We start from the raw sequence: 12381 nt of genomic DNA, 5'->3' as shown, positions 1-12381 counted from the left end.
TTACCTTATTATGAGTTAAGCCAAGTAGTAAACTCATTATTTTTCCTTTCCTGAAAACTGTTTATTTTCCCTGGAGTTTCTTTCCCCCCCCCCCTTTTTTTTAAAAATAGTTTTCCATGCACTTATCACTTATACGACTCTAAACAGTCCACCAAGAGTCTAAATCTTCCCTCAATACGTTCAGATACCGCAAATATTCAGAAATAGGAAAATGATATAAAAGTTCCTCCCCAGACCCTTCTGATCTGCTCAAACAGAAGTGGTTACTCTCTCCTTCTTGGTACAAAGCTGTCTTCTTAGAATCTCCCTTCACCTAGAGATTCCCTTCACCTCTCTCCTGGTAGCATCCCCAGTTTCCTATATCTCAATCTTCCTGTTCCTTGGTTTACTCCCTTGTTTTGCTGGAGTACATCATCTAGTGGCTTCCCAAGAAAGGATGGAAAGGAAGTACCACAGACCCTGATGTAGGAACATTCTTGGTATATCTGATGAACTGCTAGGAGGCCAGTGTATCTGGAAAGGAGTGAACAAGAAGGAGAGTTTTAGGAATTAAGGTCTAAGAGGTAACAGGGCCAAATCATGTAGGATCTCGTAGGCCATGGTAAGGATTTTGGCTTTTACTCTGAATGCGAAGAGAAGTCAGTGGATGGCTTTGAGCAGAGAAGTAACATGATCTGATGTAACATTTTATCTGAATCACAATGACTGCTGTGTAGAGAGAAAAAAACCTAAATGGAAGTAAAGGTAAAGCAAGGAGGTTTCTACAATTAGTTTACTGCAAGAATCCAAGTGAGATTTGATAATGTCTTGTACTGAGATGGTGGCAATGAAGGAGGTAAGAAGAGGTCAGAATCTGTCAGAATCTGGATATATTTTGAAATAGAGTGGCAGGACTTGCTGATTGGATTTGGATGTGGGGAAAAGTGAAGGATGACTTCAAAATATTTGGTCTCAGCAACTGGAGGGATGGAGTTGCCATTTAACAAAAAGGGGAAGACTAGGAAAGCAAAAGATTTTGGAGAAAAAAATCAAAGTTTGATTTTGGGCATCTTAAGTTTGAAATGCCCATGAGATGCCTCAGGAAGCTGGATGTTTAAGTCTGTAGTTCAGAACTGAATCTTGAAGCACTTCAATGTTTAAGAATTAGTAAAACTTGGAGGACTCAACAAATGAGCCAGAGAAGGTATGTCCAGTGAGGTAAGATGTAAAAGCCAAAAGTGAGGGGTCCTAAAATGCAGAAAAAGAAAATGCTGTAAAATAGAGTATGTGGTCAACTTGTCAGAGATTCTAATACTTCCAGTAAGATGAAAACTGAGGACTGACCACTAGATTCGCATGGGCACGCAACATGGAAGTCACGCCTGGCCTTTACAATGCAATTTTGTTGGAGTAGTTGGCACAAAGGCCAGATTGGAGTGAGTTCAAGAGAGAACTGAGTATGGAATGTTACCTAGGTAGAATTCTTGGCCAATATATATATATATATTTTTTTTTAATTATTAGCACCTTTAATTATTATTTATTTATTTATTTATTTATTTATTTATTTGGCTGTGTTGGGTCTTCGTTTCTGTGCGAGGGCTTTCTCTAGCTGTGGCAAGCGGGGGCCACTCTTCATCGCGGTGCGCGGGCCTCTCACCATCGCGGCCTCTCTTGTTGCGGAGCACAGGCTCCAGACGCGCAGGCTCAGTAGTTGTGGCTCACGGGCCTAGTTGCTCCGCGGCATGTGGGATCTTCCCAGACCAGGGCCCGAACCCGTGACCCCTGCATTAGCAGGCAGACTCTCAACCACTGCGCCACCAGGGAAGCCCCTTGGCCAATATATTTTAACCTGAATCAAATCATGAAGAAATAATCAGGCAGATCCTAATTATGGGACATTTTACAAGAATTCTTGAGTCTTCAGAAGTGTCAGTGTTATAAAAATATAAACAAACAAGCAAATAAACAAAACAAAAGGAATTGTTCTGGATTACCAAAGACTAAAGAATCTTCCGAATGTGTGCTCCTTCACTGGATCCTGGATCTGGGGAAAACTAGTTATAAAGAATATTTGTGGAATAACTGGAGGGAAACAAATATAGGCTGTATGTTAAATAATATTAAACCAATGTCTCATTTCTTGGGGTTGATAATGGCATTGTAGGTTATGTAGGAGAGTATCATTGTTCTTGGGAAATTTATGCACAAGTATTGATATTTAAGGGTGAATTGATATAACGCCTGAAAATTACTTTAAAATGCGTCAGTGGAAAATATGTGCGTGGAGAGGGGCTGGGGGGTAGGAGGAAAACGAAAATCTGGCAAAATGTCAACAACTGTCAATCCAAGTGAAAGGCACAGTATGAGATATTGGGAATTACTAAATAATGAAAACAAGAAAAAGTCACGCCACTTCTCCCTGATTTGTGTCTCCCTTGGGAGGTGCCAGGATATTTTGTATTCTTGGGCTGAGGAAGGCAGCCATCCGCTGAATCCTGTTGCCCTGACGTCTCAGCTTACTGCAGGCTTCAGCATCTCCTTCCAACAAGCAATGTTTGAATTAGTGACGGAGAAATATAGTTATAATGCTTAATATTTATTTAGCTTTTATGTTAAGTGTACCAAGTACTATGTTAAGTACTTTTACTGCATTATTTCACTGAGTCCTCTACAACTTTACAGCAAAAGAAACTAAGAGCTACTTTGTTAGTGGTAGAGCCAAAGCTCATACTTTAAAACCATCACTATAGGGACTTCCCTGGTGGTCCAGTGGGTAGGGCTCTGCACTCCCAATGCAGTGGGCCCGGGTTCGATCCTTGGTTGGGGAACTAGATCCTGCGTGCATGCCGCAATGAAGATCCCGCGTGCCACAACTAAGGCCCAGCGCAGCCTAAGTAAATAAATAATTTTTAAAAATAAATAAATAAAAAGTGGCATAAAAAAAAAAACCCACTATACTTTCTAAGCTCCTTTGCTAGGAGAGGACAGATTGCTGAGATATATAAGAAGCATAACATACGGGACCCAGCAAACTGACATGTTCCTGGGGGATGAAGGTAGAATTTTATTTTGAGACATAAAAAAAATTAAATAATCTTCATCTGATCAAGACTGTTATCGTCTTCCTGCCTAAAAATGTGATTTTCTACTAGATCTGCTTCAGCTGTAGGATCACCTGCCTGTAGAAAAGAGCATTCTTCTTACCTTTAATGTAATAGCCCAGTGACATAAACTGCTTGAAAAGATTTGACTACACTTGCTATTTCCATTTACTCCAAATGTCCTTTTCCCCAAGTTTTTATTGAAATTCTACAGAAGAGTTCAAAGAACAGTAAAATCAACAGCCATATACCTTTTACTTAGATTTGTCAATTATTGACATTTTGCCAAATTTGCTTTCTCTCTCTGTCTCTCCCTCCCTTACATATTTTTTCCCACTGAAATATCTTAAGCTGCAGGCATTATGTCACTTCACTCCTAAATACTACTTGCACATGTATGTCCCAAGAATAAAGATACTCTCCTACATGATCTTCAATTCCATTATCAATCTCAAGAAATCTGACACTGATGCAACAGTATTATTTAATATACAGTCCATATTCAAATTTCTCCCAAGTTGTCCCCAAAACAGATTCATTGAATGGAATTAACAAATTGTAGCCCTAGAATTATAAGGAACTTGCTTTGTGAGGGAGTCTCAGCCTCCCTACTTGTAAAGATGGTGATAATAATTACCTCTCTAGATTGTTTGGAGAATGAAATAACAGTTAATGCAAATACCCTTTACAAACTCAATCCACTGTACAAATTCAAGGAAGGCTGAAAGATTAGAAAGCTGCCTTAATATTGGTGGTTCTCAACTACAGTTCTCAACTATGGTAAACATATACCATATATGTCAGTAACACATTAGAGGTCAAAAAGTAGTACACATTTTCTCAAAGGCATTCTTCAAGTCCAGCAAGGAGGTAACATAAATTTGTAAGAATATATGTTTTCCTGCCTTAGGACAAAAGCTGTTTTACTTTTTAAAAATTATTCACTGCTCACTGCAAAAGTTAAATGAAACAGGAGGAGTGAAATAAAAAGTGAAGCTTTTTCCACACCCATATACAAATTATTTTCATTTTAAAAGAAAATAAAACACAGCTCATAAATATCTTAATCTTTTCAGAATTATCTCTTGTGTATCTTCCTCATCACTGTCCTAAAGATCTCTCAGTCTCCAGGCTCTCCATCTTCTAGCTTACCCTCCCAATCATCAAAAGAGTTATTTTTCTAAAATTCAAATTCTGGCACTTGCATAATTAAAAGCTCTCAGCCTCGGGCTTCCCTGGTGGCACAGTGGTTAAGAATCTGCCTGCCAATGCAGGGAACACGGGTTCGAGCCCTGGTCCGGGAAGATCCCACATGCCACGGAGCAACTAAGCACGTGTGCCACAACTACCGAGCCCACGTGACACAACTACTGAAGCCCACGTGCCTAGAGCCCATGCTCCCCAACAAAGAGAAGCCACCTCAATGAGAAGTCCGTGCACCACAACGAAGAGTAGCCCCGGCTCGCCACAACTAGAGAAAGCCCGCGCACAGCAACGAAGACCCAACGCAGCCAAAAATAAATAAATAAAATAAATTAAAAAAAAAAAAAAAGGCTCTCAGCCTCTAAAAGTAAGGCCTTAATGACACAAGCTACCAGTCTTAATTCCTGTCTCTTTTACATCTTAATCTTCTTAACAACATCCCAGTCATGTCTTTGCAGGGACTGTTCTCTCTTTCTGTACCAGCTCACTTTGTTCATCTAGTGAGAGCCTACACATCCTGCAAAACCCAGCTCAAGAATCACCTTTTTTTCACCTAATGTCCAAAGGACAAAGTTAATCATGCATTTTGTGCTTTTGCTGAACCTTAAACACATATCTACTCTAATGCTTTGTACAGATTTCTACAATTAGTTATCTACAAACTGTTTCTCCTATTCCACAGTGCCTCTCTTAAGGACATGCTCTGTTACATAATCTGTTTCCCTAGTGTCTAGCTTAGTTTTTGGTACCTTGTTGGTACTTATTAAGCACTCACTACATTCACTCTTATTTTTACACGGCTTATTCACTAAGCAAAAGAAGTTAGCAACAGTATGAACTGTAGATTGATGATCCAAGCCAATATGTGGCCACGAGTCAGTGATATGCCAAATTTCCTACCAGCCACTGATCCAGGGTCACCTCCTCTTGGACTCACCAATGACAGGTGGGGTAGAATCAATTACAGAGAATAGGATTTTAGATTATTACAAATATTGGTCCCAGAATTTCAGTGAGGCTGAAAGTGAAGGGTTTAACATGATACCTGATGAAGGCAAAGGGGAAGTGCTCTTGAATCCAACTGCTCAACTTCACCCCGTATAAGTGAGAACAGAGATTGCAGAACCAGCTTCGGGGCTTCTAGTTGATCATTAGCATTTACTTCTGCAGACTCTTCATCACTAACAGCATGTATGGCTGCATGTAATATATTTTCTTGCATAAAGGGTGTGGTATCTCCTGAAGAAAGTCCTTTGAGAGGTAAATAAAATGCCTATGTTAGGATAAATTTCCATCATGGTAGAACACCTTAAAACAATTATGCCTGTTAACCATAAAATTTTCAAATAAAGCTAATTACATTAAAAAAAAAAAACCCACAGAAACCACAAGTTATTCTCCTCAATAAATTAAGATTGTGCTGACATCTGATTGTTTCTATTAGCGATTAGTTAATAGAAGCAATTCTATTAGATCTATATAACTTTTTTATTTATAATATATTATAAATTAAGAATATAATTTATATTCTTAATTAAGAATTATAATTAAGGATATAAAAAAAGAGAGATCTAAAGAAAAGTATGTAGGTTAAAATCTGACCAAAAACTTGATTCTCCCAAAGGAAAAATGAATTAACTATAATCTGAAGTCATGTCTTACGCAAAATGAAAGAACTAAATGGGAAGGTAAATGTGTTTATCATATGAAAGGCTTAAGAAGTTAAGCCTTCCTCTCTAAACTCTAGTCTGATAACTTTAGAACTACTTCTGGATCCCAGCAGAGCAGAAGGAATTCAAATGTCCAGAGCTAATGGCCACAGAAGCTTTTTTCCTAATAAAAAGAAGTAACACAAACTTGGGGAAAAAAAATCAGTGAATAAATCCTTGGCCCACAGCTCCTGAAATGACACACCAAAGTTTAAAACTTTAAATGTTACACATTATAACTTCACCCTTCACTGAAATCTCAGCATCAGTTCTAATTTTCATATTGAAATTGAATAGACTGTCTGCATCTGTACATACTTTCAGCTAGTCCGCCTTGGAAAGGATCTTTCTCAGTAATTTAGCGTGTGCATACCATGACTGAAGTTGCCTCCTGCCAACCCTCTAGAGCAGGGGTCCCCAACCCCCGAGCTGCAGACCTATAGCGGTCCGCGGCCTGTTAGGAACCGGGCCGCACAGCAGGAGGTGAGTGGTGGGCAAGCAAGCGAAGCTTCATCTGCCGCTCCCCATCGCTCGCATTACTGCCTGAACCACCACCCCTCCCCCCGACCTTGGAAAAATTGTCTTCCACGAAACTGGTCCCTGGTGCCAAAAAGGTTGGGGAGTTTGCCCAGAACCCTGTCTTCTACTGCCTTCTAAATAAATCCACTGCTCTAGCCAAGCTGGCCAATTCTATATCTCCCTAGTATTAATACTCTGTGCCTTTCTGACCAATTACAAATTCTAACAGTTAAAAAATTTTCCTTCCCAATGTCCCTGGCTGTCCAGTGGTTGAGACTCTGCACTTCCAATGCAAGGGGCTCAGGTTCGATCCCTGGTTGGGGAACTAAGATCCCACATGCTGCACAGTGCGGCCAAGAAAATTAAAAAAGAAAAAAATTTCCTCCCATCTGTCTAGTTAAGTTCTACCCTAAAAAAAATTCATATATTTCTCTATAACATGAGCCTGAAGTAAACTTACTTTCCTCTAAATCCTATATATGGTCTATGGTCTTGCATTAAACCATAGTTAGACGGGGTTGCATTATAGTGACTGGTGAAGGGTCTTATCTTTATTAGATCATAACTCCTACAGCACAGGGATTAATTTACTTACCACAGTATTGCAGTTATATCCAGTAGCGTACTCAGCATTAAAATTCCAAGTGCTGTGCTTTCTACAAATAATCACCTACAGTGATTCCTTATATTTTAGAAAATTCTCTTCTTCTAAATTTTATGTCATTTGGACTCTGGAAGTACAAGGCCTGGAGATGGCCTGCCATCTTATTTTGCAGGAACAGTATTTGTGAAAACATGGATGATTCTTCTGCCTTCTAATTTTCTAACCACAATGGTAGTAGTGCCAATGTAGGAACATAAGCTTTGTATAGAGAACTACAAAGAGACTAAGAGAAATACTGTTTTCTTTCCTTTTTCTCCAGCCACACTACTGTGCCCAAGTTATTTAATTTCATATAGACTGTGATAAGGCTAACCTCTCAAATTCTATACTTTTCATTAAATTCTTCCCACATACTTATCAAATATTACTCCATATTTCCTCTTTGAAAAATTGAATTTTATAATGCTCATTTTCTGTAGAGGGAATTTAAATAAAACCCTTGAAGGATATGGCCAAAGAAGGGCAGGATTCTCCAAAGTAAGGATAAAGGACAGAATTTATGACTCCGTTATTTAAAGGAGGTCTAAAAAGGGTCCTGTTAAATAATGGAAATGAAAACACGCCATGTGATTACCTCAGTTATTTAGACAGTATAGATGCATAATGGTCACGGTTCCTGCTAGATCCATTTTCTGTTATTTTATTTACTTATTAAAATTTTTTTCTTCCAGTTTTATTGAGATGTAATTGACATACAGCACTGTATAACTTTAAGGTGTACAGCCTAACAATTTGACTTACATAAAACACGAAATGAATCCCACAATAAGTTTATTTCATATAGATAAAACATTAAAGAAATAGAAAAAAAAATGTTTTCCTTGTGATGAGAACTCTTAGGATTTACTCTCTTAACAACTTTCACATATAACATATAGCTGTTAATTATATTTATCATGTTATACACTACATCCCTAGTAATTGCTTATCCTGTCATTGGAAGTTTGTACCTTTTGACCACCTTCACCCAATTCCCCTTCCCACCACCCCACAACTCTGGTAACCACAAATTTGATCTTTCTCTATGAGTTTGTTTTTTGTTTATGAAGTATAATTGACCTGCAATACTGTTAGTTCCTGGTATACAACCTAGTGATTCGATATTTCTATATATTTCAAACTGATCACCATGATACGTCTCATTGTCATCTGTCATCATTATAAAGATATCACGTAGTTATTGAGTATATTCCCCACACTGTACATTTCATACCTGTGACTCATTTATTTTGTAACTGAAAATTTGTATCTCTTAATCTCCCTCACCTATTTCTCTCCTCCTCCCATCCCATTCCCCTGTCAACCACCTGTTTGTTCTATCTATGACTCTGTTTCTCTTTAGTTAGGTTTGTTCACTTATTTAGTTTTTTAGATGCCACATGTAACTGAAATCATACAGTATTTGTCTTTCTCTGACTTATTTCACTAAGCATAACACTCTCCAGGTCCATCCATGTTATCACAAATGGCAAGATTCCAATCTTTTTTATGGCTCAGTAATATTCCACTGTATATGCATGTATCTGTGTGCACGTGTGTGTGTGTATAGAACACATCATCTTTATCCATTCATCTACTGATGGGCACTTAGCTTGCTTCCATAACGTGGCTATTATAAATAATGCTGCAATAGACACAGGGGTGCATGTATCATTTCGAATTACTGTTTTCCTTTTCTTCAGATAAATACCCAGGAGTGGAATTGCTGGATCATATGGTAGTTCTACCTTTGCTTTTTTGAGGAATCTCCATACTGATTTCACATAGTGACTGTTCCTATTTACATTCCCACCAACAGAGCAGAAGGGTTCCCTTTTCTCCACGTCCTCACCAACACTTGCTATTTGTTGTCTTTTTGATACAAGCCATTCAAACGGGTATGAAGTGATATCTCACTGTGGTTTTCATTTGCATTTCCCTGACGATTAGTGATGTTGAGCATCTTTTCTTTCTTTCTTTCTTTTTTAAAAAAGCACAAGAGTACTGTATACTCCTCATTTGTGTATGGGAAAAAAGAATGCAAGGAGATCATACCCTAAGATCTGAGCTAGTGCTCAGTGCCAGAATTTTAAAATATTTCTGGAAAGATACCCAAGAAATTCCCCTATAGAGAAGGAAACTGAGGAATCAAGATTTTGGTCAGGGAGGAGGACTTACAATTGTTTTTTTTTTTTTTCGAATTTTATTTATTTTTTTATACAGCAGGTTCTTATTAGTTATCCATTTTATACATATTAGTTTATACATGTCAATCCCAATCTCCCAGTTCATCCCACCACCACCCCCCAACACTACCTTCCTCCCTTGGTGTCCATACATTTGTTCTCTACATCTGTGTCTCTATTTCTGCCCTGCAAACCGGTTCAGCTGTACCATTTTTCTAGGTTCCACATATATGCGTTAATATACTTGTTTTTCTCCTTCTGACTTACTTCACTCTGTATGACAGTCTCTAGATCCATCCACGTCTCTATAAATGACCCAATTTCACTCCATTTGATGGCTGAGTAATATTCCATTGTGTATATATACCACATCTTCTTTATCCATTCGTCTGTTGATGGGCATTTAGGTTGCTTCCATGATCTGGCTACTGTAAATAGTGCTGCAATGAACATTGAGGTGCATGTGTCTTTTTGAATTATGGTTTTCTCTGGGTATATGCCCAGTAGTGGGATTGCTGGGTCATATGGTAATTCTATTTTTAGTTTTTTAAGGAACCTCCATACTGTTCTCCATAGTGGCTGTATCAATTTACATTCTAACAGTGCAAGAGGGTTCCCTTTTCTCCACACCCTCTCCAGCATTTGTTGTTTGTAGATTTTCTGATGATGCCCATTCTAACTGGTGTGAGGTGATGATACCTCATTGTAGTTTTGATTTGCATTTCTCTAATAATTAGTGATGTTGAGCAGCTTTTCATGTGCTTCTTGGCCATCAGTATGTCTTCTTTGAGGAAATGTCTATTTAGGTTTTCTGCCCATTTTTGGATTGGGTTGTTTGTTTTTTTAATATTGAGCAGCATGAGCTGTCTATATATTTTGGAGATTAACCCTTTGTCTGTTGATTCGTTGGCAAGTATTTTCTCCCATTCTGAGGGTTGTCTTTTCCTCTTGTTTGTAGCTTCCTTTGCTTTGCAAAAGGTTTTAAGTTTCATTAGGTCCCATTTATTTTTGTTTTTATTTCCATTACTCTAGGAGGTGGATCAAAACACATCTTGCTGTGACTTATGTCAAAGAGTGTTCTTCTTATGTTTTCCTCCAAGAGTTTTATAGTGTCCAGTCTTACATTTAGGTCTCTAATCCATTTTGAGTTTATTTTTGTGTATGGTGTTAGGGAGTGTTCTAATTTCATTCTTTTACATGTAGCTGTCCAGTTTTCCCAGCACCACTTATTGAAGACACTGTCTTTTCTCCATTGTATATCCTTGCCTCCTTTGTCATAGGTTAGTTGACCATAGGTGCGTGGGTTTCTCTCTGGGCTTTCTATTCTGTTCCATTGATCTATATTTCTCTTTTTGTGCCAGTACCATATTGTCTTGATTACTGTAGCTTTGTAGTATAGTCTGAAGTCAGGGAGTCTGATTCCTCCAGCTCTGTTTTTTCCCTCAAGACTGATTAGGCTATTCAGGGTCTTTTGTGTCTCCATACACATTTTCAGATTTTTGGTTCTAGTTCTGTAAAAAAATGCCATTGGTAATTTGATAGGGATTGCATTGAATCTGTAGATTGCTTTGGGTAGTATAGTCATTTTCGCAATATTGATTCTTCCAATCCAAGAATGTGGTATATCTCTCCATCTGTTGGTATCATCTTTAATTTCTTTCATCAGTGTCATATAGTTTTCTGCATACAGGTCTTTTGTCTCCCTAGGTAGGTTTATTCCTAGGTATTTTATTCTTTTTGTTGCAATGGTAAATGGGAGTGTTTCCTTACTTTCTTTTTCAGATTTTTCATCATTAGTGTATAGGAATGCAAGAGATTTCTGTGCATTAATTTTGTATCCTGAAACTTTACCATATTCATTGATTAGCTCTAGTAGTTTTCTGGTGGCATCTTTAGGATTCTCTATGTATAGTATCATGTCATCTGCAAACAGTGACAGTTTTACTTCTTCTTTTCCAATTTGTATTCCTTTTATTTCTTTTTCTTCTCTGATTGCTGTGGCTAGGACTTCCAAAACTATGTTGAATAATAGTGGTGAGAGAGGACATCCTTGTCTTGTTCCTGATCTTAGAGGAAATGCTTTCAGTTTTTCCAAATTGAGAATGATGTTGGCTGTGGGGTTGCTGCATATGGCCTTTATTACGTTGAGGTAGGTTCCCTCCATGTCCACTTTCTGGAGAGTTTTTGTCATAAATGGGTGTTGAATTTTGTCAAAAGATTTTTCTGCATCTATTGGGGTGATCATATGGTTTTTATCCTTCAATTTGTTAATATGGTGTATCACATTGATTGACTTGTGTATATTGAAGAATCTTGCATCCCTGGGATAAATCCCACTTGATCGTGGTGTATGATCCTTCTAATGTGTTGTTGGATTCTGTTTGCTAGTATTTTGTTGAGGATTTTTGCATCTATATTCATCAGTGATATTGGTCTGTACTTTTCTTTTTTTGTAGTATCTTCGTCTGGTTTTGGTATCAGGGTGATGGTGGCCTCATAGAATGAGTTTGGGAGTGTTCCTTCCTCTGCAATTTTTTGGAAGAGTTTGAGAAGGATGGGTGTTAGCTCTTCTCTAAATGTTTGATAGAATTCACCTGTGAAGCCATCTGGTCCTGGACTTCTGTTTGTTGGAATATTCTTTTATTCTTTTTTATTTTTTAAATTATTAGCACCTTTAATTATTATTTATTTATTTATTCATTTTTTGGGCTGTGTTGGGTCTTCATTTCTGTGCGAGGGCTTCCTCTAGTTGCGGCAAGTGGGGGCCACTCTTCATCGTGGTGCGCGGGTCTCTCACTATCATGGCCTCTCTTGTTGCGGAGCACAGGCTCCAGACGTGCAGGCTCAGTAGTTGTGGCTCACGGGCCTAGTTGCCCGGCGGCATGTGGGATTCCCCCCAGACCAGGGCTCGAACCCGTGTCCTCTGCATTAGCAGGCAGATTCTCAACCACTGCGCCACCAGGGAAGCCCCTGTTGGAAGATTCTTAATCACAGTTTCAATTTCATTACTTGTATTGGTCTGTTCATATTTTCTACTT

The 12381-nt window shown here is 38.3% G+C and overlaps 1 protein-coding gene across 4 annotated transcripts in view; it reads right to left on the bottom strand.

The window, feature by feature from the left end:
• CNST (consortin, connexin sorting protein) overlaps positions 1-12381 on the bottom strand; it is a 128224-nt gene that overhangs the window by 44381 nt on the left and 71462 nt on the right. For all 4 annotated transcript variants that reach the window (XM_036849445.1, XM_036849447.1, XM_036849446.1 and 1 more), the window contains one exon: positions 5332-5537. In XM_036849445.1, coding sequence (XP_036705340.1) covers positions 5332-5537 — 206 coding nt within the window. The remainder of the gene's footprint in view (positions 1-5331; positions 5538-12381) is intronic.

The sequence above is a fragment of the Balaenoptera musculus genome, chromosome 1, assembly GCF_009873245.2.
Source record: "Balaenoptera musculus isolate JJ_BM4_2016_0621 chromosome 1, mBalMus1.pri.v3, whole genome shotgun sequence".
NCBI lineage: Eukaryota > Metazoa > Chordata > Mammalia > Artiodactyla > Balaenopteridae > Balaenoptera > Balaenoptera musculus.
Note: the sequence above shows the minus strand (reverse complement) of the source record. Positions and strands in the feature narration are given on the sequence as shown.